Source organism: Canis lupus, chromosome X, assembly GCF_003254725.2.
Source record: "Canis lupus dingo isolate Sandy chromosome X, ASM325472v2, whole genome shotgun sequence".
Taxonomy (NCBI): Eukaryota; Metazoa; Chordata; class Mammalia; order Carnivora; family Canidae; genus Canis; species Canis lupus.
The window spans coordinates 7,099,538-7,122,084 of NC_064281.1; the positions used below are offsets into that span (position 1 = coordinate 7,099,538).

Consider the following 22,547-nt stretch of genomic DNA (forward strand, 5'->3'; position numbering starts at 1 on the left):
ATCCCCCTCCCTCTCTGTCTGCCCCTCCCCCACTCTCTTTCTAAAATAAAATCTTTTATAAATAAATAAATAAAAGGCCAAGAAAGCAGTTTCACGTTACTTGCATTTTGTAGTATAGCAGAGTGTCTCCTAAACACACAAGCCTGGAATTGTAGTTTAGGGTTCATCTCAAGATGTATCCAGAAATGTAAAAGGAAATTGCAAAAATGAGTTTAAAGCACAAAAATCCCAAGTGTGAATTTTTCTGAGCACAGGTGGAGTAAATGAAGAGTTGGCTAGAAGAATATGAGAGATGGGGGGAATGGGGATAGGAGGATTTCAGGGAGAAATATCTTACTCCAAAGACTTTTGGGACTCTCTGTAGCCAGGTATTTCCACTAAACTTTCCAGGCCTAATCAGACTCCCCAGGACTGTGGTTCATTTGTTTCCAGGCAGCCATTTTACCATTTGACTTAAGAGTCAAATGTATAAGGAGAATTTTATCACCACTAATGCAACCCAGTATGGACCATGTTCTCATGGCACGGAATGAGATTTGGCAAAAATCAATGACCATTTAAAATGCTTAACCAACTTCTGGATCATATCAATTAAATCCTTCATAGAATTGTCACCTAAATTAAACATTACAAATGTACAGCTTGGAGGCATGTTAAAAAACAAAACCTTCCTCAACTGTATACATTACAACCATTAATGTGTTTTGCAGATTTTTTTTTTAGAAGCTGGGATGAATCCAAATTGACCATGTGTGTGCTGTCTTTGGCAATCATATGGTTTTCCAAAACAATTATAAAAATAAAAGAAACAATTGCTCCTTGCTCCTAGTGTATACAATGTCTCCATAGGGTACTTGGTGCTGTCCCAATAAATGCTCCATACCTTACAAAAAGGTTGTGGCTCATTATTTACCAAGGTCTGCCAGTTGTTAAGAAATGAAAGAGTCATGATGAGGTTTGGGGTGGGGACTTCAATACTTAATTAATATGGTGATTAACATCACAAATAGTGTCTAAACAGAAAGCTGCAGAAGAAAAGGAATGAACTTGAACCTTTGCTGCTCCAAATACTTTCTTTCCTGCAACTGTTATATGAGTTTATCATGAAAAATAACACTTGAATAATAATCAAAGACTAGATATAGCATCCAGGTTTACTGGATAGTAACCTTTTTTAAAAAAAGATTTCTTTATTTATGCAGGGTGGGAGGGGCAGAGGGAGAGGGAAAGAGAGTGTTAAGCAGACTCAGTGCTGAGCCCAGAGCCGACCCCGGGCTCCATCTCATGACCCTGAGATCACAACCTGAGCCGAAACCAAGAGTCCACTTAACAGACTGAGCCACCTAGATGCCCCTGGATGATAATCTTCTTAATGAGAATGGTATCTTTGTGCTAATCTTAACCTCTTCCCATCTGAACACCGAGTAGGCTCAATAAATGTTTGCATTGCATTGGAATATATTCGGACATCGGTGGTGGGAGTAACTGAAGTACTCCGTTCTGTTCTACTTCAGACTCAAAACATTTCGAAGATGCTCCAACCACTTCACACTGGAAGGCATCATCATAATTATATTTAAGCTTACTTTTCTTTTGAATTGAAAATAAACAAAGAATTCAGTGCAATTCAATTACAGATCGTTAAGTGGAAGTCTTGGTTCAACTACCACGTAACAGACCTATAATAATCCTCCTCATACGACACACTTGCTGGTATGTAAATGTTCACAGTAACAACCACACAACAAGGCCTAAGCACTTTTAATCCAACTTGAAGTGTCTGTCTGCTTCAAAAGATCAAATGATGACTATAAGATAAATTTCAATACCTCGGACGATATTCGATTTTGGAAAACCAATATTCAGAGCCACACAGTCAGCATTGGGAATGCACTCGGGTTCTCATATCCTCTGTGGTCCTATCATTCTCCGTAAGCTACTCTGAGTTTATCCGATGCCAATGCACTTGGTCATTTTCCTATCCTAGCTAGAAAGGTGGGCTAGGGTGAGGCAATGACTCATTTGTTTAGAGCGGGGTGGGGGGGAGGAAGGATTCCTCTTTCCACACGACCTCCTCATGAACTAGAAGAGTCATGACGGTAACAGTGTAGTAGTGAATTAGTCATAGCAGCAGCACAAAGAGCAGCCAGTGAAGGTAGTCATAGCGGCAGCAGCCCCGGTAACAGCAGCCAGCATTTACTGAGCATATACTGTGCGACGAGTACTCTGCATATATTATCTCTAGCCCCCTTAATAATGCTATGGGCATGCATCATTACCCTGATCTTTATTGACGGAGAAACACACTCAGAGAGCCTCGCCTGCCCAAGTTCACGTAGCCAGTGAATGCTGGAACTGGGTCCCTAAGTCCAGTTCTGTTTGATTCCAAGCCTGACCCCCAACACACACACACATACCATCCGACTTCTGGAGGAGACACACGTCTTCATTTTCATGGCATCATCTTCTAAGAAGTCAATTCATTTCAGCTACTTTTTTTGTTCCCTTGTAACATCTCCAGAAAATGCCGGTTATGAGCCGAGCAGGTTGTGCTGGTTTCATAAACTGAGACGCCAAAGACAGAGTCAGCGCTTCAGAGGGAAGCCTGGGGTTTCCAAGGTTACACTTATGGCAGAAAAGCCAACAAGCAAGATTCTGCATCGGAGTGGCCCTGGTTAGAACCAGGAGGACCTGACATCTCAGTCAATAGTAACCACATCATATGGTAAGACCTCTGGCGGGCCAAGGCATGCTTGGAACTGCTGACCAAGGACTCACTTAAAAGACCTTAATTTAGGAAATACTTTTCTACCATGAATTGAAATCTTTATCGGAAGACCTTTCAGCAGAAGGGAAATATTGTTCTATTTTAATACCCAACTCACTCTAAATAAAACCAACTCTGGACCATTGACCTGATTTAGCCTCATAAACAATAACAGGACTGCATCCAACTTAAGAGTACAAATATATATAGTAGTCCATGTCATCGTCCCCTTAATACCACGTGTTTCTCCCAGACTTTGACTATAGGTTAATTCTGATTCAGGCTGCTACCAATTAAAGGGATGTCTGTTTAGCCTGATGAAGCTTTCAATTGAAATTTTTAAGGAAAAGGCCAATACATGAATTCAGACCAAGTGAAAAACGGTGCTGCCTTATATAGTAAAAAATGCACCATAATTCTAAGCTCTAATTTGGGGATTTACCTATTGTCAAAGGTAAGTCATTGCATATGTAGGCCTCTACTTACTTCAGGATTTTATTTTATTTTTAAAGATGTTATTTATTTGTTCATGAGAGACACAGAGAGAGGCAGAGACACAGGCAGAGGAAGAAGTGGGCTTTCTGCAGGGAGCCCGATGCGGAACTTGATCCCAGGACCCTGGGATCATGCCTCGAGCCAAAGGCAGACCTGAGCCACCCAGGTGTCCATTTTTTTTTTTTTTTTAAGATTTCATTACTTCAGGATTTTAACAAGAAAAAAATATCTGGATGTGTGTGTTCATGAAGCCCAAGGTAGAAAACATTATGGAAAGCTTCTTTCTGTAAAAATGTGGCATCTTGAGGCCAGATAAAGTGGACTTTCAACACATAGTAGGCAACTGTGATACCAGTTGACAAGCTCTGAAGGTAATTTTGGGAGCCATGTCTTTGGCTGCACAAGATAGGATGAAGAATAAAATGTCGCTCTTCACCCTGTGCTCAGTCTCCAATTATGGAAAGATTCCTGTTTTCCTTCAGCGCGTCTAAGTAATCCCTTTGCCAAAAAGGAGGAAAGTCACACCGGATCTTCAGAATCACAAGATTAAAAGAGAGGGAAACGTTCCTGGAAAACATCTTCAGCATGGGATGCGTGCCTGTGGTGACCAGATGATTGTTTCTGAACTAAGGGGGGGGAGGGTGTGAGAAGGAGAAAGAAACACATCCGAAACAATGCTACTTTCATGTCCCCAAACAAGGCTGGGGTGGTTTTCTTTCGTTGTTTTTTATTTTTTTAAAAGATTTATTTATTTATTATTTATGATAGACATAGAGAGAGAGAGAGGCAGAGATACAGGAGGAGGGAGAAGCAGGCTCCATGCTGGGAGCCCGACGTGGGACTCGATCCCGGGACTCCAGGATCGCGCCCTGGGCCAAAGGCAGGCGCCAAACCACTGCGCCACCCAGGGATCCCCTTTCGTTGTTTTTTAAAACTTTTGTTTATCACTTTACAGAGTCGTGATTCTCCCATTTATATTTTCTGAATGTTTCTCTTCTTTAGTTCTGCTTGGCAGTTGTTGGCCTTTGGAGCAAACTCTGTATTTGAAAAAGCTTATGCTTCAGATCTCTAGAACTTTAAAAAAAAAAACAAAACAAAACAAAACAAAACTGAATATTGCCAGTGGATTTTAAATGGAACTCCCAAACAATAGCACGGCTTACATGGACTTCCCATGGGAGTTTAAGACTTTACAAGAGCAATGGCCAAGTCTCATGAGGCTGCTTCCTCCATCCTGCCATGACGTTTTGGGCACGCCTGAAATGTTCTGGCATTATGCTCTCTGCTCGTTGTCTTTTAGTGCATGGAATTTATTACCGAGGAAATATTTTTAAAGGATTTTTAAATAATAGTGATTCTTTAAGCAGTAACAGCAAGAACAAACAAGTAAGCCAACATTTAGAAACAGTAAAGTGAAGAACAATTGCTTCACTTTGGGAGAAAAAACAAACCCAAGTTCGGAAATGTTTTTGTTTCATGAAAATTATGTTCATTTCAGCAATTTATAAATCATCATTCAAGGGTTCAGTGGCATTTAAGGAACACATGCTGTCTTCCTCAGAGCTGTTTTTTGCAGCGATAGTGGGAAACAAACAAAGGCATTTCTTACAACAGCTTCTACGCCTGTTGTGCATCCTACAAAGACAACCTCAAGTGCAGAGCTTATCTGGATAAGGATCAGCTCAACCTTCAGCAGCTGTCTTATCACCTAACACTTCCTTGTCAGAAGAAACGCATGGGATTAAGCCATATCACTCATCTTCTAGAACACTCCTTTGGAACATTTTATTTCATAGGATCGCTTACGGCTATATAACTCTCAACAGCACGGGAAAAATGACTCTCCCTGAGCCTTGAGAATCAAAGATTAAGGCAGCAGTGAAGTTTTACTGGGGTGGAGTAAGCCAAGTGGAGAAAGCAAACTTAGATATATCTGTCCTCACGTCTGCGGGGGGGCATCGTGGGGAAAGGGCACCATAAAAGGGGGGTCACAGACATGGATAAGGAACACTTCCTGCGGGAAACAGATTTCATTTTGTTACACCATCTCTAGTGTTTATCCACCGAGCCAAATCATTGCCAGAAAGCCATTTTATCATTGTAAATATGGCACCGATTTTTTTCTGAGCAGGGAGCACTTTTATCGAATATATCCTTTAGACACAAAATGGAAGAGATAGAATCATCTTCTCTGAAAAATAGACACAGGTAGGTCACTGACAAATATACGTAAATCAATCTCCAAGAAAAAAAGACCAGATTCAATGGCTTTTTAACCTTCTGAGAAACCTATTTTCATAAGTGCATTTTGGAAGAAGTGCTACACAAACAGCAAAGCAGACCAACATCGTCCTCAGAGCCAAACACATAACGTTCCCCATTAATTGTGATGGTTTCATTTCCTCCCCCTTGGCCTTCCTCCACGGTCACTCCCAAGGACTTCTAGGGAGGCATCTCCAGCTATTCGATTTAGTACTCAAATTTGCTCAGAGTTACTCAAAAGAAATTATTTTCTGACTTTCCAGTTGAAAATTTCTCTTGGATAGAAATCGTATCAACTGGCCTATATACTTTCATGAAACAGAGACACTGTGATTATTATTATTATTATTATTTGTTTAAGATTTTATTTATTTATTCATGATATACACAGAAAGGCAGAGACACAGGCAGAGGGAGATGCAGGCTCCATGCAGGGAGCCCGATGTGGGACTCGATCCCGGGACCCCGGGATCACGCCCTGAGCCAAAGGCAGACGCTCAACCGCTGAGCCACCCAGGTGTCCCTGTGATTATTATTATTATCTGCAATTTGATAAATATCTTCAAAACGAAGACCTCTTATAAAAACACGGGTAATGGAAATCTCTGAGTGGTAGACCGAGTACCTACACTAGGATCCTCATCTTAACTTACATGAAGGTATTTAACTTCTACAGAAAAGACTGCATCAAGTGTTAGAACATTTACTGAAGGCTGGTCTACTTGTGGTCTAGCATATAGGTTTCCACTAACCAGCTGTGAGTTCTAAACCAGGGGTTGGCAAACTATAGCCCGTGGGCCAAATCGGCCAGCCGCGTGTTGTGATGGTTTCACTGGCACACAGCCACACCCATTTGTGTGTGTATTGTCTTTGGCTGCTTTCACACTAAGGCAGGTTGGGCAGCTCCAGAAGAAATCATATGGCCCACAAAGCTGACAGTATTTTGTAGCTGGCTCTTCCAGTGTTTCCTGACCCCTGCCTTTATGAATTAATCTGGACCTCAGTTTCCCCATTCTTAACTGAGAGGCTGAGCAAGACTGAAATTTTTCAAGCAAGTTTGTACATTATGGAATCACCTGGGGAGTTTTGGGGAAATCCCAGAGCCCTGATTGTAGCCCAGAGGGTCTTGTTCCATGGGGCTGCCCCCGCCCTCCACTCCCCCCCCCACACACACACTCAAAATGATCTATGTGCAGCCAGGGCAAGAACCACTGGACTAGACGATGATCAAGCCCCCACCCCCCAGCCCAGGGCTTTGACTGTGTGAACCTCTTGTGGAATAAACAGCATCTGCCTGCACGAACAAGCACCTGGAAATTAGGCCGGTACTGAAGACTCGTGTTTGATTCCAAGACTCACATTCCAACTCTCTGACTTGAGAAGTTTAGAATCTACAGTTTTGCAGATAAAGATGCAGGGCTATGTAAATATAAACGGCTCCTTTGGAAGACAGATTTGAAAGAGACTAGCACACTTATGAGTAACTTTTGAACTATGGACATAATTCACTTTGAATGTATCACACAATTAAAACTATTATACATCAAATGTAAGCCATCTGGGTGAAAGTCTCAGTGGCTTCCCACTCGGTCGAAAGCCCCAGGCTGCCTCTGACACAAGCAGCTACACCTGGAAGGTAGTCCCGAACGTGAGCCTCAAGGATGCGGAAGTCTGCGGGCTAGCAGATCATATCAAGTGCACCTCAATCACGTTCGAGGAAGGAATTAAAGAACATTTAATAAGCTTTTGGAGGTTTAGATATTGCTGAAACAGCCTTTAGGATGGCATGGGCGCTCAGGACGGGCTGGGGGCCCCCACGCAGAGAGCCCTGGGGTGCGGCCAGCTTGTACTCTGGGCGGCCGCAGGCGGAGGGGGTCCCGCAAGGGCCCACTTTCCTACATCGCCAAAGAGACTTGGATTTGGAGGTCACGCAGACAAAGTCCATGCCTCCAAGACAGTCAGGCTGAGCATTTCCCTTTGTGTCACCGGCAAAGGCGCTTTGGAGGGACTCAGGGCGTCCGGGGCCGGGCATCGGGGCCGGATGATGCTCTGCGGCGCGGAGTCCCACGGAGTCAGGATGCTCAGCGGCACCCAGGCCTGGGTCCCCCAGATGCCAGGATCGGCCCCTGACCCCTCGAGTTGCCACAGGGAGGCAAGTGTGTGCTGCTCAGTTCACCTGCTGAGCTCCTCGTGACTTCTTAGCACCCTGCCTCAAAGTGGAACTCAACAGAACTGCTCCGAGGCAGCAGAGAACACGATCGACACGCAAAAAGTATACGTGCAAAAGCTCCAGGTGCGTATAGTACCAGTTAGTCTCTCCCACCCCTTGTGAATGACAAATGTTTCATCACCTCTGCCTGAGTTAAAGTTAAAAACCAAAAAAAAAAAAAAAAAAAAAAAATCAAACGGTCTCTTCATAATACTTTCCCGAGAGAAATCACTGGGGAGCAATTTGTAGGTTCCGAAATGAATGCGGAGACCTGAAAGGCAGTGTTTCGCTTGCTTATGTATTCAAAATTCAGAAGAATGGCTGGTGGGCTATGTATGGTTTTTCCTTTTTTTATCTGATGGGCAAATTCTACCGACACAGTGGAGACTATAATCTGATTAAATTATTATGGGCTGTTCCATTTGTTTCGACAAGTATTTACTACTGATAAAATACCTTGTAGCTTTCAAAAACGCTCTAGTCATTGAAAAATGAGGGATCTGATACAAAGGAGCTGTAAGACACAGTCACCGGGCTTGAGAAATGGACAAATGGTTGGGCTGGGAAGGCTTGTGCCCCAAAAATGTTTCCAAAATAATACCAAATACTATGTAATTATGAAGGGGTGTGGTAAAGGCAATATGGAGAGTCTGAGATGAGGGAATTTCGTGAACAGCTAAGCAAGAAACGTCCTCAGTGAGCCTAGAGTTGGGACCTTTAAGAATAGTGTGGAGTTGAGTAGCAGAAGGGTGGAAGGATAGAGGAAGGAGATCATTCACTTGTGTTTATAGAAACTTTACGCTGTCTGGCTTCTTAGAAGAACCCGTATTATCTTGATCACTACAGAAAAAGGCTTAACATTCGGAGTAAAGGAGAAGACGATGGGAGCCTTCAGAGAATAACAGTAGGAATGGAGAGAGGAGCCACTATCCTTGGTCCAGGGCTTTCCAAGGGTCAAGCGTTATAGGGTTTAATCCTGAATTATTACCTCCCGTTTTACTGAAGAGCACACGAGGCTCAGAGAAGTTAGTTTTGTTTTTTCCCCCTATAAATGCACACAACCCCACAACAGCAAGGCCAGGACACACGTTGCACTCGGACTCCAATCCCGTCTCAGACTTGCTGACTCAGAATCAGCATTTTAACAAGACCCTGAGTGGTTCCCGTGTACATTTATGTTTGAGACATCCTGGCTTAAGAAATGAATTTTTAAAAATTTTTAAAAAAAGAACTGAACTTAAGCAAGCCTACAATTCTGACTGATAAGCAATTGTAGAAAGAGGGCTGCAAGGTCCACAATAGCCAAACTGTGGAAGGAGCCTCGGTGTGCATTGAAAGATGAGTGGATAAAGAAGCTGTGGTCTATGGATACAATGGAATATTCCTCAGCCATTAGAAACGACAAATACCCACCATTTGCTTCGTGGAAGGACCTGGAGGGTATGATGCTGAGTGAAATAAGTCAATCGGAAAAGGACAAACATTATATGGTTTTATTCATTTGGGGAATATAAAAATTAGTGAAAGGGAATAAAGGGAAAGGAGAGAAAATGAGTGAAAATATCAGCGAGGGTAACAAAACATGAGAGACACCTAACTCTGGGAAATGAACAAGGGGTAGTGGAAGGGGAGGTGGGCGGGGGGTTGGGGTGACTGGGTGATGGGCACTGAGGGGGGCACTTGGCGGGATGAGCACTGGGTGTTATGTTGGCAAATTGAACTCCAATAAAAAAAAATTAAAAAAAAAGAAAGAGGGCTGCGTGATAGACCAAAACGCTCTGTTATTGACTAACATGTAGTGACCATTTTTATTTGTATCCATGCTTGGCCAAGAATAACTAAATATGCACAAGCACTCAGTGAGGTCTCTTAAGGGAGTTGAAATGTCAAACTCATAGACTGAGACTAAATTTACATTTTTAACCAGGGCAAATAAATAATCACATTTCAAGTGATGAAATGAATTTAGAGATCATCAGAGATTCGTTCATTCTTTCCTTTTACACTTAACTACCTATGGAGTAGCTGATGAGTTTTGAATAATTCAACATTACTGTAAATACATAACAATTATTCCACGTGGATCTTCACATTTCAACTTTGTATTTTTCCTTCTTTATTTCTATCAGGATGGAAAATAGATCATCTTCGATATAGTCACCACGTTAAAGGAAATTTTTTTGTTCAGTCCACGGAGCCCTTGTGTCAAAAGGTAAGGCGAAAGCACTGTGTGTCTCCATCGCCCAAGCCCTTTCTCCTTGTCACTAATTTTTTTGAAGTGTAGCACGTTTGAGCCATAGTTCTTTCTTTCAGTCTTAACCATAGGCGACCATTTCTCTAACCATAGTTATGCTATTCAATTTCCCGTGGCCTCGTGCTCCCTATGGTTAAAAAGGTTCCTAGTTACCAAGTTTCTCCCACCCACTACATGCTGGGCCAGACGCTTGGCCCTACATTATCTCATTTAATCCTCCCAAGATCCCTAATGAGCAGGTATCATCATTCCCACATTTTTGTAGGGGCTACATGGTCGTTCCAAGGATCAAATAATACTTGAGAGTGCTTTGCAAACTGTCAATCTGGAGATTTACCAATGCTACTCATTACTCTTGGTAATAGCTGGTTTTCGGTGTTGAATCAACAAATACCCTTGAACCACATCTCAAAACAACTTAAAGCAGCATCTTGAAAGATAACAACCTCTCCCTCTACCACCACCCAGACTTGGCCTACTGGACTTTTTTCCTAGAGGCATGGAGGTAGCATGATGGCCTTGCCTGGTATGTTTCTAAATGCATTTCTAGAATACAAGAGAAACTACAGCTACTTCACTTAACGAGCTGAACGATAGTCTGTTTGTTGGTTTGTTAGGACCCTCGAGAGCTTAATTCAGCAATCCAGGGGCGAGAAAAGCATCTCCCTCCAAGCCCCTCGGTTGGGGTTTGCACAGGTACCTTAGGTCTCCTAGATCTTCCAGAAGCAACAGGCCATGCTAAGCACGAGTCTGAGAGCCTGTTCATTTTGCTTCTCTTGGCCTTTAATCTGACTATGCCAACCAAGAGCAACTGAGTTCTGAACAGCCATGTCAAGGGTCAAAGGAAGGAGAAATAAACCTCTCTATCAGGCCAGGATATTCAGCCTAATGCCCAAGTTCATTAAAAAAAAAAAATCCCTAACAGATGAAGCCAGCCCAGCAGCTGGCTTGGCAACACAACACTTCCTCCGGTTGCCTCTCACAGTGTCTTCCTAGAGATGAGTCCCTTCAGTGTGGAAATGACATAAACCGCTTCCTAGCCTGGCTATTTACCTGATCTCTGAGCCCTGTTCAGGAAGGACTTAGAGACCTCTGAGGAAAAGCACGTGAGTAGTAGATCTTTAATAAGGAAGGGTCCGGCAGGGGCCCCTGGGTGTCTCAGTGGTGGAGCATCTGCCTTCGGCTCAGGTCATGGTCCTGGGGTCCCAGGATCGAGTCCCACATCGGGTTCCCCGCATGGAGCCTGCTTCTCCCTTGCCTGTATCTCTGCCTCTCTGTGTGTGTCTGTCATGAATAAATAAATAAAATATTAAAATAGAGAGAGAAAAAAAGGGTCCGGCCCAGATTTTATTACAGCTGGGAGCCCTCCAACCTTGCCCTTACCAGCCACTCCAAAGGAATGCACAGTGCAAATGTCATTGTGTGTCCTCTGCCTGTGGCTCTTCATGGAGGTGTGTTTTTGCTTGAGCTTTTGGAATTAGGCGACTTCCAGAGAGCAATACGTAAGTCAGCAATTCCTGACTTAGTATTCATATTAAATACCTATCTCATGGATTGAGTTTCACAGAATTCTTTTCATGGTCCTTTTATATACTCTCATCGTGTGTTATAATTACATTGGGACTTTGCTATTCGTTTCTGCATTCCCAGAGTTTACCCAGTGCTGATCTCAGTAGCTACAAACAAATAGTCATCGGGAGCATAAACAAGGGATCTTTTCTTTCTTTCTTTTTTTTTCTTGGTGGGATTTCATAAAGCAGATGGGGAAAAGATCATTTATAAAGGCACAAATGGGGTAGAAGCTTTTCATGGTTCCTGTATTGTTTTAGTCACGATAACCTAGTCTACACTATCCAATGCGAATAAAAGGCCTTATTGTCCTGATTTTTTTCCCTACTATAGGGAAGTATAAGCAGTATAGAAGATATAAGGGAGGAGGCAGCTAACAACATTCTGTCCCCATGGCAGGAGAGCAAGGAGAACAAAAGACCCGAGGGCCGCTACAATGCAGGGGGGGCTCGAAGCCTCTGGAAGGCTTCTCCTGCAAGTTCCTTCACTCCAGGGCCTTCCTCCTCTCCTGGCCCTAGCCAACACCAAAACCTCTTCTTTCCATTCTAAGGGACACAGCTGCTAACAGAGCCCAAGGCCAGCTTGCTCCATCCTTCCTTCGCCCACCGAAGGCAGTCTACAGCAAAAAAGAAAGCTGGCCTCCTGAGCTTGTGGTTGGTCTGGGCTGCCCGCGTGTCATGTCGTCTACATTCGTCTCATCCGCCTCTATGTGTCTAAATGTGACAGTCGTGGCATAAACCTCAGCCAGCTCCTCTTCCCTAGGAAATAGCCACGGGTCCTCCGTCAACACCTCTGGTGTTGATTCCATCAGGTAAACCAGGAACATGAAAGACTGGCTCATCCCCCATGGACTGGACTTCAAAATGGTGCTTGTTCTTACAGCCCTCTCTTTCAGCCTACCACTCACTGCTTCTTAAAAGTCCATTTTACTACCTAGCTTGGTTTCGAAAGAAGGACAAATCAAAGTTTCCACCCAATTATAATTCCCCTGAAGTTTGTTCAGTTTCCCATGTCAGCCAGAAACACAAATCGACCCTATAACCACTGAGTAATTTATGATACTGTCAGGAAATCCACGATTGGATTACACCAATGAAGCCTTTACTGTAACAGTAAATGCCCAGATATAATAATACCTCATGTTCACGGAATGCTTACTATGTGCCAATCACCATGGTAGGCACTTTACAGGCATTTTCTTTTTTGATGAGAAATGCAAAATGTGTTTCCTCTGTCAGCTTAAAAGCTATCCTCACGGGTAGAGACCTTAAGTATCACGCCCCAAAGTCTAAAACATCAAGTGAGTAGGTTCTAAATGGATTTTGTAAATGCAATTTTATCAGATTTCTCCCGAACGCTTACATCACCTACTGAGAATGAATAAAATCTTTAGCCACATTCACTTTCTCAGGCCACTTATGTTCTCTTTATTACTCATCCAGTATTGAAAAAGTTACCACTCTTTCTAAGAAGGACTTAATTCATGATTTGTCAATGACCTAGGAGGAAGGAGAATTTTGAATGTGGCAGCCTTAAAAAGCTGGCCTGTTTAGTTAACGTAATTTCTGCATATCCGACTAGCTTTAACTTCGTAACTGGTCGAGATGAATCGCATTCTTTTCAAAACGTTTCAACTGGAATTCAGATCCCATGCACAGACAGATCTTCCTCGCTTCAGCTCACTCAGCTTATATATTTAAATAAAGTTTCATTGTTATCTGTATGCTAAGACATTCAGGTTCAGGGTGCCTGGGTGGCTCAGTGGGTGAGCGTCTGCCTTTGACTTGGGTCACGATCCCGGGATCCTGGGATCGAGTCCCACATCGGGCTCCCTGCATGGAGCATGCTTCTCCCTCTGCCTGTGTCTCTGCCTCTCTCTCTGTGCCTCTTATGAATTAAAATAAAAAAGAAATACAATTAACTTTAAAAAAATAAAATACAGGGACACCTGGGTGGCTCAGCAGTTGAGCATCTGCCTTCAGCCCGGGGCATGATCCTTGAGTCCTGGGATCGAGTCCCACATCGGGCTCCCGGCATGGAGCCTGCTTCTCCCTCTGCCTATGTTTCTGCCTCTCTCTCTCTCTCTCTCTCTCTCTCTCTCTCTCTCTCTCTCTGTGTGTGTGTCTCTCATGAATAAATAAATAAATAATCATAAAAGAGAGAGAGGGAGAGAGACCACAAATTGTAAAGTAATATGAGTGTCTTTCCCTGCTCTATCTCTTCTGTGGGCGCTGATGTGTTCAATTGATCTTACCTTCAGAAAATAGACATCACGTCCACCTCTCTCTCAAAAACAAAATTGCTTCCACGTCACCCCATAGAAAAGAGTAAAAATGTCCCAAACTCTTAGCTTGGCATTCAGAGGCTTTCAAGATCTCCCCCAACATTCTCTCCGGGCCCCTCAGTCGACACCCCAGGCTCTCACCAGCATTGTCTAGAATCCTACACCGTCTTGCAGGTTCCTGCCAACAGGTCTCTGCTGGCCTCGCTCCCGAGGAAGGCTGCTCTCTACTTTGATGCCTAATCCACCGATCTGTCACGGCAGCTTAAAACCCACCACCCCGAAGCAAGGTTTCTTGTCTACTCAAGACCAGTCATCTCTTCCTCCTTCAAATCCTGAAACAGCCCTCCCTAAGCCATCAATTCTGGACACGTCCATCAACAAGTGTTTATTCATGCCTGTGTCTCTGGCCTTTGCCAGGGGCTTTCGAAACAAAGCTACATAACACATTAAAGCAACGACATGGACCCTTATCTCGCAAATAATACAAGCAGTATTACAAAATAATTGGAAGGCAGTCTCCCTCCAAAGTCCATACCTTAACCATCATAGCACACCGCTCCAGCCCCCGGTTTCCAACAGACATTGTGTGTTCTAACACACATTGCGGGCTTCCTCTGTGCCAGGCACGACACTGAGGGTTTATGTGACACATTTTATTATGTCCTCCCAAGTGCCATGCAAGGAAGTACATCATTAGCTCTGTTTCTCGAACATTAAGGGAGGTGCCCAAGACCGACATTTGTTTACACAGCCACCTGACTGTATGCTTTTCTGTGCATTTTCCAGAACTCTCCAAACTTACTGAAAATGATTCCAGGAATAATCAAGCATCAGGCCAAAATACCTTCCTCTTTGCAGGTGAAGGAAGGGCAAGAGGAGACTCTTCAGGGAGAAGGATGTGACTTGAGCTTCCTGTTAAAAACTTATCCCTGGAGATGTTTTCTTCTACTCCATATATCATAAATCCTTTCGGTACCAAAATACGAACATTAAAATATAGGTTTATGGGGCACCTGGGTGGCTCAGTAGTTGAGTGTCTGCCTTTGGCTCGGGTCACAATCCCGGTGTCCTGGGATCGAGTACCACATCAGGCTCCCCGGGAGGAACCTGCTTCCCCCTCTGCCATGTCTCTGCCTCTCTCTGTGTGTCTCTTATGACTTAAAAACATACAATTAACTTAAAAAAATAAAATACAGGGATGCCTGGGGGGCTCAGCAGTTGAAAATCTGCCTTCAGCCCAGAGCGTGATCCTGGTATCCTGAGATCGAGTCCCACATTGGGCTCCCTGCCTGGAGCCTGATTCTCCCTCTGCCTGCATCTCTGCCTCTCTCTCTGTGTGTCTCATGAATAAATAAATAAAATCTTTAAAAAAAATAAATACAATACAATACAATAAAATATAGGTTTAACATGACTTACAAATATTTGGAAAATATATTTTTATCGCACAGGAACTTTAAACATACTTTGCAGATTCAAAGAGACACAAGCACAAGTGCATTTGGAAGCAGCCAGTTCGAACTGATGAGACCGCATATATAACCAAAAACATTTTACAAGACACATGTCTGACTTACCCACACATCCCACTATGCGGTATCATATGGTGAAACGTCATAGGGTATATTCGTATTTTAGATTAAAATCTAGCCTGGAATTATAGTGAATTAGTTTGAATCCACAGAGAGGGTCACACAAGGGATGTCACATGAGATAACAATAAAAAAGAATGATTAATACCAGGGAATTTACAGACATCTAGTAAATTGGACATATTTCCTAATAAAAGGCCTGGAATGGTGGGTGCAATCAATGGTCCTTTCCTGGGAAGCTGTTCTCCATCACTCAGGGCTGGGGTTGGTGTCCCTGCTTTGGACATGGTGTGTCTCGATCCACCACCAATATTTACCCGACTGGAGTTCTCTACTAGACTATAAGCTCCATGAAAGAAGGAGACTGTGCCTGTTCATTTCTTAAGCATATATTAGCTTACTTTTTGGTGGCCTGTTAAAAAAAAAACACTGTGCCAGATATGGTTAACTGGAGGATAAACAAAACAATGGGTATAATGGGTCTATCAAGTGTCCATCGCATAGTGGCATGAAACAAATGTGAACTGTCCTACAATCAGTTGAGATCTAGTTTATCAAGATTCACACCATTTAAGCCAACAAAATGCAATATAGACCAAAGTAATGGTTCCTGTTCTGTTGCATAAAATGCTATGTAATATCTGGCTCAGCTCTTATTTAGAAATTATACTATATAGAATGCTTCGTCATATAGAAGAATAAATATCTGCAATATGAGTATGAATTTAAGTTTTCATGTAGGCTCAATAAGCGAAGGTCAATCAGCGAAGCAGCTGATAAGAATTTATTGAGAATTAAGCAGACGGACAAGCATCTCTGGCCTCTATCCACGCTGTGGAGACATCATGCAACACACACACACACACACACCCACACACACCCACACCCTTTCATGGAAACTGCACTATATCTGCTATTTTCAAAAAAGAAACAAGTTATAGAAATTCTAAGGAAAGAGAAAAAAAAAAAGCCTAGCTATTTATCCACTTACAACTTTCCCAATTGCAAATAAAGTACAGGACTTTCAAAATTATAGAACCTTACAATCTATAAATGAAACCCAAGAGTGAAATCCCTTGTCTTTACCTCTAGATGAGGACTGCACAGGCAGGCTGAGCTTTAATTGGAGCCTTTATCAGACAATGACAAAAGTCCAATGGGATGACCCATTGAAATGGGCATCGTACGAATAAACTCCTTCGGCCAGCCTTTAGAGTCACAAATGCAAAACAATGGTTTGGACCTTCAGCATCAGCTGACTTGAAGTTGAAGGGCAAAGAAAGGTCAATTCTTCCCAGTTAGTATATTTTCATAAGTATAACTAGCAAAAAGGACCAAGAGCCTCCACATTGCACATTGGAACAGAAAAAAATGGAATTACTGCATTGCAATTCCTTGAAAACTCTGCAATACATTATATTCAATTCTGTCAAGTGTTATGTGGTTCACAAATCAAACTTTTAATACAGACTTGAGGACTGAGAGGCTTCTTAGAATTCAATTAAAATGATGCAAACAGGTCCACATTATGACATGCTCCATTTAGAGACATGCATTTGGCAGGAAGACTTTTCTCTTTTTATCTTAAAATAGAGTTCAGGAAATGCTGGTTTAATTTTCTCTTTGCTTTAATATTTTATGAGTGCTTCCCAATGCATAGTCTCTGAAAGCACTAGATCACTGACATGATACTATTTCAGATGACATGGAAGGTTTCATTTGCATAAATTCTACATGTTGGAATTTTTATGCTTTCTTTTCTTTTGTACCTAGCAAGAGAGTTGTAATGTACAAAAGTACATTCCAATTCTTTACATAAGTGCATGCATACTGAGACCTAATATGAGGAAAAGTCCCCCCAAAGTTTAAGATTAGTGTGAGAAAACTGTTCTTCATAATCATTGCAGACTTCCCGTCTTCGAATAATGGACTTTTACTAACAGAAAGGACAAACACATTTTCCAACAGGAGACACCTGCCTCCTTACATATCCAAGTAAGTACGGCGCATCTATCCACTTCTCCTTGAAAGCACCCTCACCTTTTCCATGCTTGATATTTCCATATCATCCAGATCCATTTCTGTATGAGATGCTAAAGCCTCAGAAAAAGACACAGAGCACATTCACTTGTTCAGACCAAAGTAACAACAAAAAAATACCCTTCCATGGTTTGGTCCTTTCGACACGCTATTACTTCTTCAAAGATTAATGTCCATGTTGCACATGGGTTTTAAAAAAAAATATTTTTATTTATTCATGAGACACACACACACACAGAGAGAGAGAGAGAGAGAGGCAGAGACACAGGCAGAGGGAGAAGCAAGCTCCATGCAGGGAGCCTGACATGGGACTCGATCCCAAGTCTCCAGGATCATGCCCTGAGCTGAAGGTGGCGCTAAACCGCTGAGCCACCCGGGCTGCCCTGTACATGGGTTTTAAACCAAAATTTAAAAAGCAAATATGTTCATAACTATGTGATAACTATCACAGACACCTCAAATGTCAACATATTCTTATGATCTTTTTATTCTAATGGAAGTGGCGTGTTTGAGGACATTCGGTGCTAGCAGGTTACCTGTTTAAATGCTCATAAGCACATTTTGTGAAATGGCTGTAAAGAAATGCTCATAAGCATGTTTTGTTGAGTGGCTGTAAATGTGCTTTGGCACACTGGCTGATGTTTATATGCTTATATTTCTCCAATTAGAGGACAAAATATACTGTATTGTTAATTGTCAGGCCCTCCCGGTGACAGTATCAACGACCGCTAACCCACAGGCTTGATCACACAAGTGTGCAGGGCTCATAATTGAAGAGCTTCATTTTCATCACAAAAACGACTGAGAGCAGGACTGTATCTCCTCGTACATTTGGAGATGTTCTGTAAATAATTAATAACTCCTCTATGATAGCACACAAATAATGAGCAGAACCTGACTACCAAGTGTACATATCAAGTCTGGAGGTTGCTGCATACTGAACATCAGTCATTGTGGTGTTTTAACAATCGATCATTAGAAGGCAGTGCCAATCCAGTCAAAGGAACATCTTTTTGATTAAGACCCCGTCCGCCCTGTTTACATTTTGGAAAACAAAAACACCTATGTCCAGTCATCCTAACCGTTCTGTCCCCAACTGAAAAGGAGTGGGGGAGATGACCACCTTGGTTTCTGAGATCAATGCCGTATCGATTTCCGAAGACTATCAGAGGCCCAATTCACACACGCTTTGCCTCTGCTATCATTGACTCTAGCCGTGTGTTTCTGGCTAGTGCCGTGCACTATACTAGAAAACCGGCCGGCATCTGTCTCCCCTTATCCCCAGCACCTAAATCCTTGGGCTTAACTTCCTCTCCAGGTTTACAGATGGATTTGCACCCGTCGTCCTTGAACACTTAAGAGCATGCTGCCCAGGTGAGGCTTTTGTTCCCCCAAGAGACATGCAGAAGCGGGATTCCCTTCAGCTCACCGATCTCCCTCAGCATCTCAAGAAACAGCCAAACCGAATCACAGGTGTCGTCCCTTGATCCCAGCGTCACAAAATAAACTATGAGGTCCGGGTAAATGCACCACCCATTAGCGCCAAGGCAAGGTGATAGGAACCATTTGTGAAAGGTGACGATGTGCTCTGAGTGATAACACTCTCGATCACATTACTCATTTTTTTGTTTGCTCAACAACACAGAGTGTGTTTTTCCTGAGAGGAAGGACTTCAATATATATTTACTCAAAGCTCTTAATTTATACTTCCTTTCCTTTTAATTGGCGTCTTGTGATCTAAAATTAACCGGTGTGCACAGTATCTCACTATTCGAGCAAACTCTCGGCTGAGTTTGCCATAATTAGACCCACCGTCGCCTGCAGTTGATCAGACATCTGGAGACCTGACTTATTTCTTCCCTGGTGCATTCTATCCATATTTAGAGAGTGATTTTTTAATTTGACATATAGTCATATTAATTATCATTCCCCGCGCTGGAGTTAGGTTGATAATTTCATGTTAAAAGTGAAGTTCAAACAGTCTTGCCTGTAACCTTACTGAATGAAAAGCCTATTCGGAAAGGAATTCCTTCTCGAAACCCGAGATGGTCAGAGCACTCTAGCTCACCAATAAGCCAGATATCATTCACACAAGAAATACAAGGTCACATGTCCTCTGAAATCCCGCATTTGCTATAGGCATTCCTCCTTCTATCCTTTTGTTTGTGCAAGTAACTAGATACAGGTACAATTCGGGTGAAATTAGCTTTCTTTAACGAGTGAAGAAAATAAATGCCCCCCAAATGCCCAAAGCCAGATTTTATCTGCCATTCCTTCTTTCCTTCTCCCCCCTTGTTCCCCCCCCTCCTCTCTCAACTGCAAGGACTGAAAATGATCCAGATTTTTCAAATTCGCCCTCACCTTGACAACGCTAAAATTACAAGCAGCAGTCAACTTTTACAAGATACCCTTATTGTGCAACATTTATAGGCTGCCAAAAAACATGCTAAAACTAATCAGATAACAAAGGTGAAGAGAAAACCTTCACCTGCCATGCAGCGAGCAGTGAATACACTTTTTATTTCCATGACATTTGCTGGCAGAAAGGGGTTGGCTTAAGGCGGATCGGACTAACCTTCAATTTGTCATAGCGCTCACTCAAAGCTGCCACCTGATGATCTCGGTGCCGCCCAACCAGTTTACACAAGGCACAGATTAACTGGTCATCAGTCACACAGTACATATTCACCTTCTCATCCTCGTGCTCCAGGCACATCAGCCCCCGGATGTGCGAGTCCGGAATTGGCTCAATCAGACGATGGCCTGTAAAAGGCTTCTTGTTTGGGTGAGTGGCTTTCAGGCACTCATCACAGTAGGACACTTCACAAGTGACACAGGTCTTCACAGCGTCCTGGGCAGGATCCTGGTCACAGAACTGGCAGAGGACTTTCTCGGCGGAGGTCATGGTGTTGGCGTCGAACGCCCGCTCCCGGCGGGTCTCGCTGGGGGAATTGGGCCCACTCACTGACGCTTTCTGGAACCTGTCGATGATGTTCTGCAGGGTGACGTTGCGCTTGAGTCCGTCTAGACCTCGCTGGCTGAGCGTGATGACATGTCGGCAGGTGGGGCACTGGAAGGCGGTGATGGACTCCACAGACTCGTTGGTGGCGCAGTGTGACACCAGGATGCGGTGGGCGCAGTTGAAGCAGAGGCTGTGTGCGCAGGGTAGCAGGAGAGGGTCCTCAAAGAGCTCCAGACAAATAGGGCAGGTCAGCTCCGACTCCAGTGTTTCCATCTTCAGGCAAAGCTCTCCTGGGTCATCAGCAAAATCCAAGGAAGCTGATCAGCTATCTGGAAACAGAACGGGAGATCTGATTAGGCGCGAGGGGGTCAGCCATGGGCAGCTGTCAGCTTTGAATGCATCTCAGAATCATTCCAAACCCAGGTCATGGAAGGGTAATTGTGTGTACGTCCCAAACAATTCTCTTTCTATTCGCTGGGGGAACAAGGAGGGTAGAAACACCCTAAGCCAGCAACACCAATTCCAGCCACTGCAAGCAGCACATTTTTTTTTCTCTTTTCGCAAATTTTGTTTGTCAGAAAGGTCTCACTCCCCACTGGCAAGTTACCGAAACCGTAATCGCCAAGGTTTGTATCTCATCACAATCATCTCATTGTGTCACGGCCAACTTTTACCTTGTGTCGAGAATGAAAATTGTAGAAACGTTAATTAATGAACCGGACTCTTTCCTAACTCTGAGTTGACGAACTTACACTCGTGAGTGTGTACGCGTCTGCAGGCCTTTGGACTCCGCGATTCTAGAGCAGGCTCGGGAGAAGTTAGAGACGCTCTCCTCGCGCACATGGGCATGAAATGGGCAGGAATTCAAACGCATGACTTCAGCGGAAATGATAATGCCTAAGTATGGGATGTCAGCTTCCAAAATATATTCCTGAGGAAAAACTGACTTTCTCAGAGATGATTGGGATCGAGGCGATGGTTTTTGGCATGCGCTCGTTACTCTCCTGAATAATTCTATTGTTTAACCCGGCAGTGGGCTGTGGGTGGGCAGAGCGGAGCAGAGAGAAACATCTGCGGGCCTTTTCGGTGGCTGCGGTGAGCCCGGGTACCAATGACTAATAGCGATGTAGTTAATTAGAACAAGGGTTTCCGTGGCTCCCAGATTCACTGGACAAGTGCTTAGGATCGCAGCTCGGGCAGCGCTGCAAAGCGGTCGCAGGCCTCCCAGGAGGCCGGCGGAGGCCCGTCAAGGGCTTGTCCCCGCGGCCAGCGACAGGCCGGGCCCGCCAGCTCCGTGCTGCCCGCCGCGCTGCCCTCGGGTGGCCCAGCTGCGCGCTCCCTGCGCCACCTCGACGGGCTGCTTTTGTGAACTCGGGCCTGCCCCCACCCTTGGCCAAGGGGGCAGGGGACACAATCCCACACAAACCCGGCTCGTTAGCGGGGAGGAGGCCTCGCGCTCATTAGCAGGCCTGGGAACCAAGGCTCTTTGAACCTTCCCCCTTTCGAGGCCATTAGCAGAGGTCTGCGGAGCAGCGCCGGGCACACCAGCGGCTGCGCACTGCGGGCTGTGGGAGAACGGTGCCGCTCGCCAGGGGACGCGGGGGTCCCATCCCCCTGGGGGGGCCGGCTTCCCGCTTCGTGGGAAGGCTTCTCATCCCCAGCTGCGTTGAGTGATTCCGACAGGCGGCCTTTTTGTATTCACACCTCCGTTTATTGACAAAACTGGTGGATTTCTAGAATATGCTGGCCCTTCCTGCCACAGCATCCCTCAGAAACACCATGGGGGGGGGGGGGGGCTTTGGTTAAGCTCCTGCTCGTCTCGCCACCAACTGAATGGGAACTGATCATTAAAAAGCGTCAAGTGGCCGCTGAGTTTGTTAAAAATTAAAGAGCTGCTGGCTTCATAGGAGCCTGGTATCTTAAAAAGATCCTCAGCCCTTCGCTAACGTTAACCACAGGAGGAAGAATAAATGGGCAGCTGAGATTTGAAATATGAAAGCTTGCTCATGTTTCCACAACGTGCAGTGGCAACCCCAGGGCTGCCGTGGGGAGACACCCGCCGTCCCCACGCGGTCCTAGCCACCCCTTCCGACACATGGCTTGGAAGAAATTG

The 22,547-nt window shown here is 44.1% G+C and overlaps 1 protein-coding gene across 7 annotated transcripts in view; it reads right to left on the reverse strand.

Annotated features, from left to right (window-relative positions):
* MID1 (midline 1) overlaps positions 1-22,547 on the reverse strand; it is a 352,621-nt gene that overhangs the window by 86,170 nt on the left and 243,904 nt on the right. For 5 of the 7 annotated variants that reach the window (XM_025436333.3, XM_025436337.3, XM_025436324.3 and 2 more), the window contains exon 2: positions 20,048-20,763. In XM_025436333.3, coding sequence (XP_025292118.1) covers positions 20,048-20,707 — 660 coding nt within the window. In that variant the 5' untranslated portion in view covers positions 20,708-20,763. The remainder of the gene's footprint in view (positions 1-20,047; positions 20,764-22,547) is intronic. The other 2 variants (XM_035712385.2, XM_049107174.1) reach the window with 1 other exon arrangement.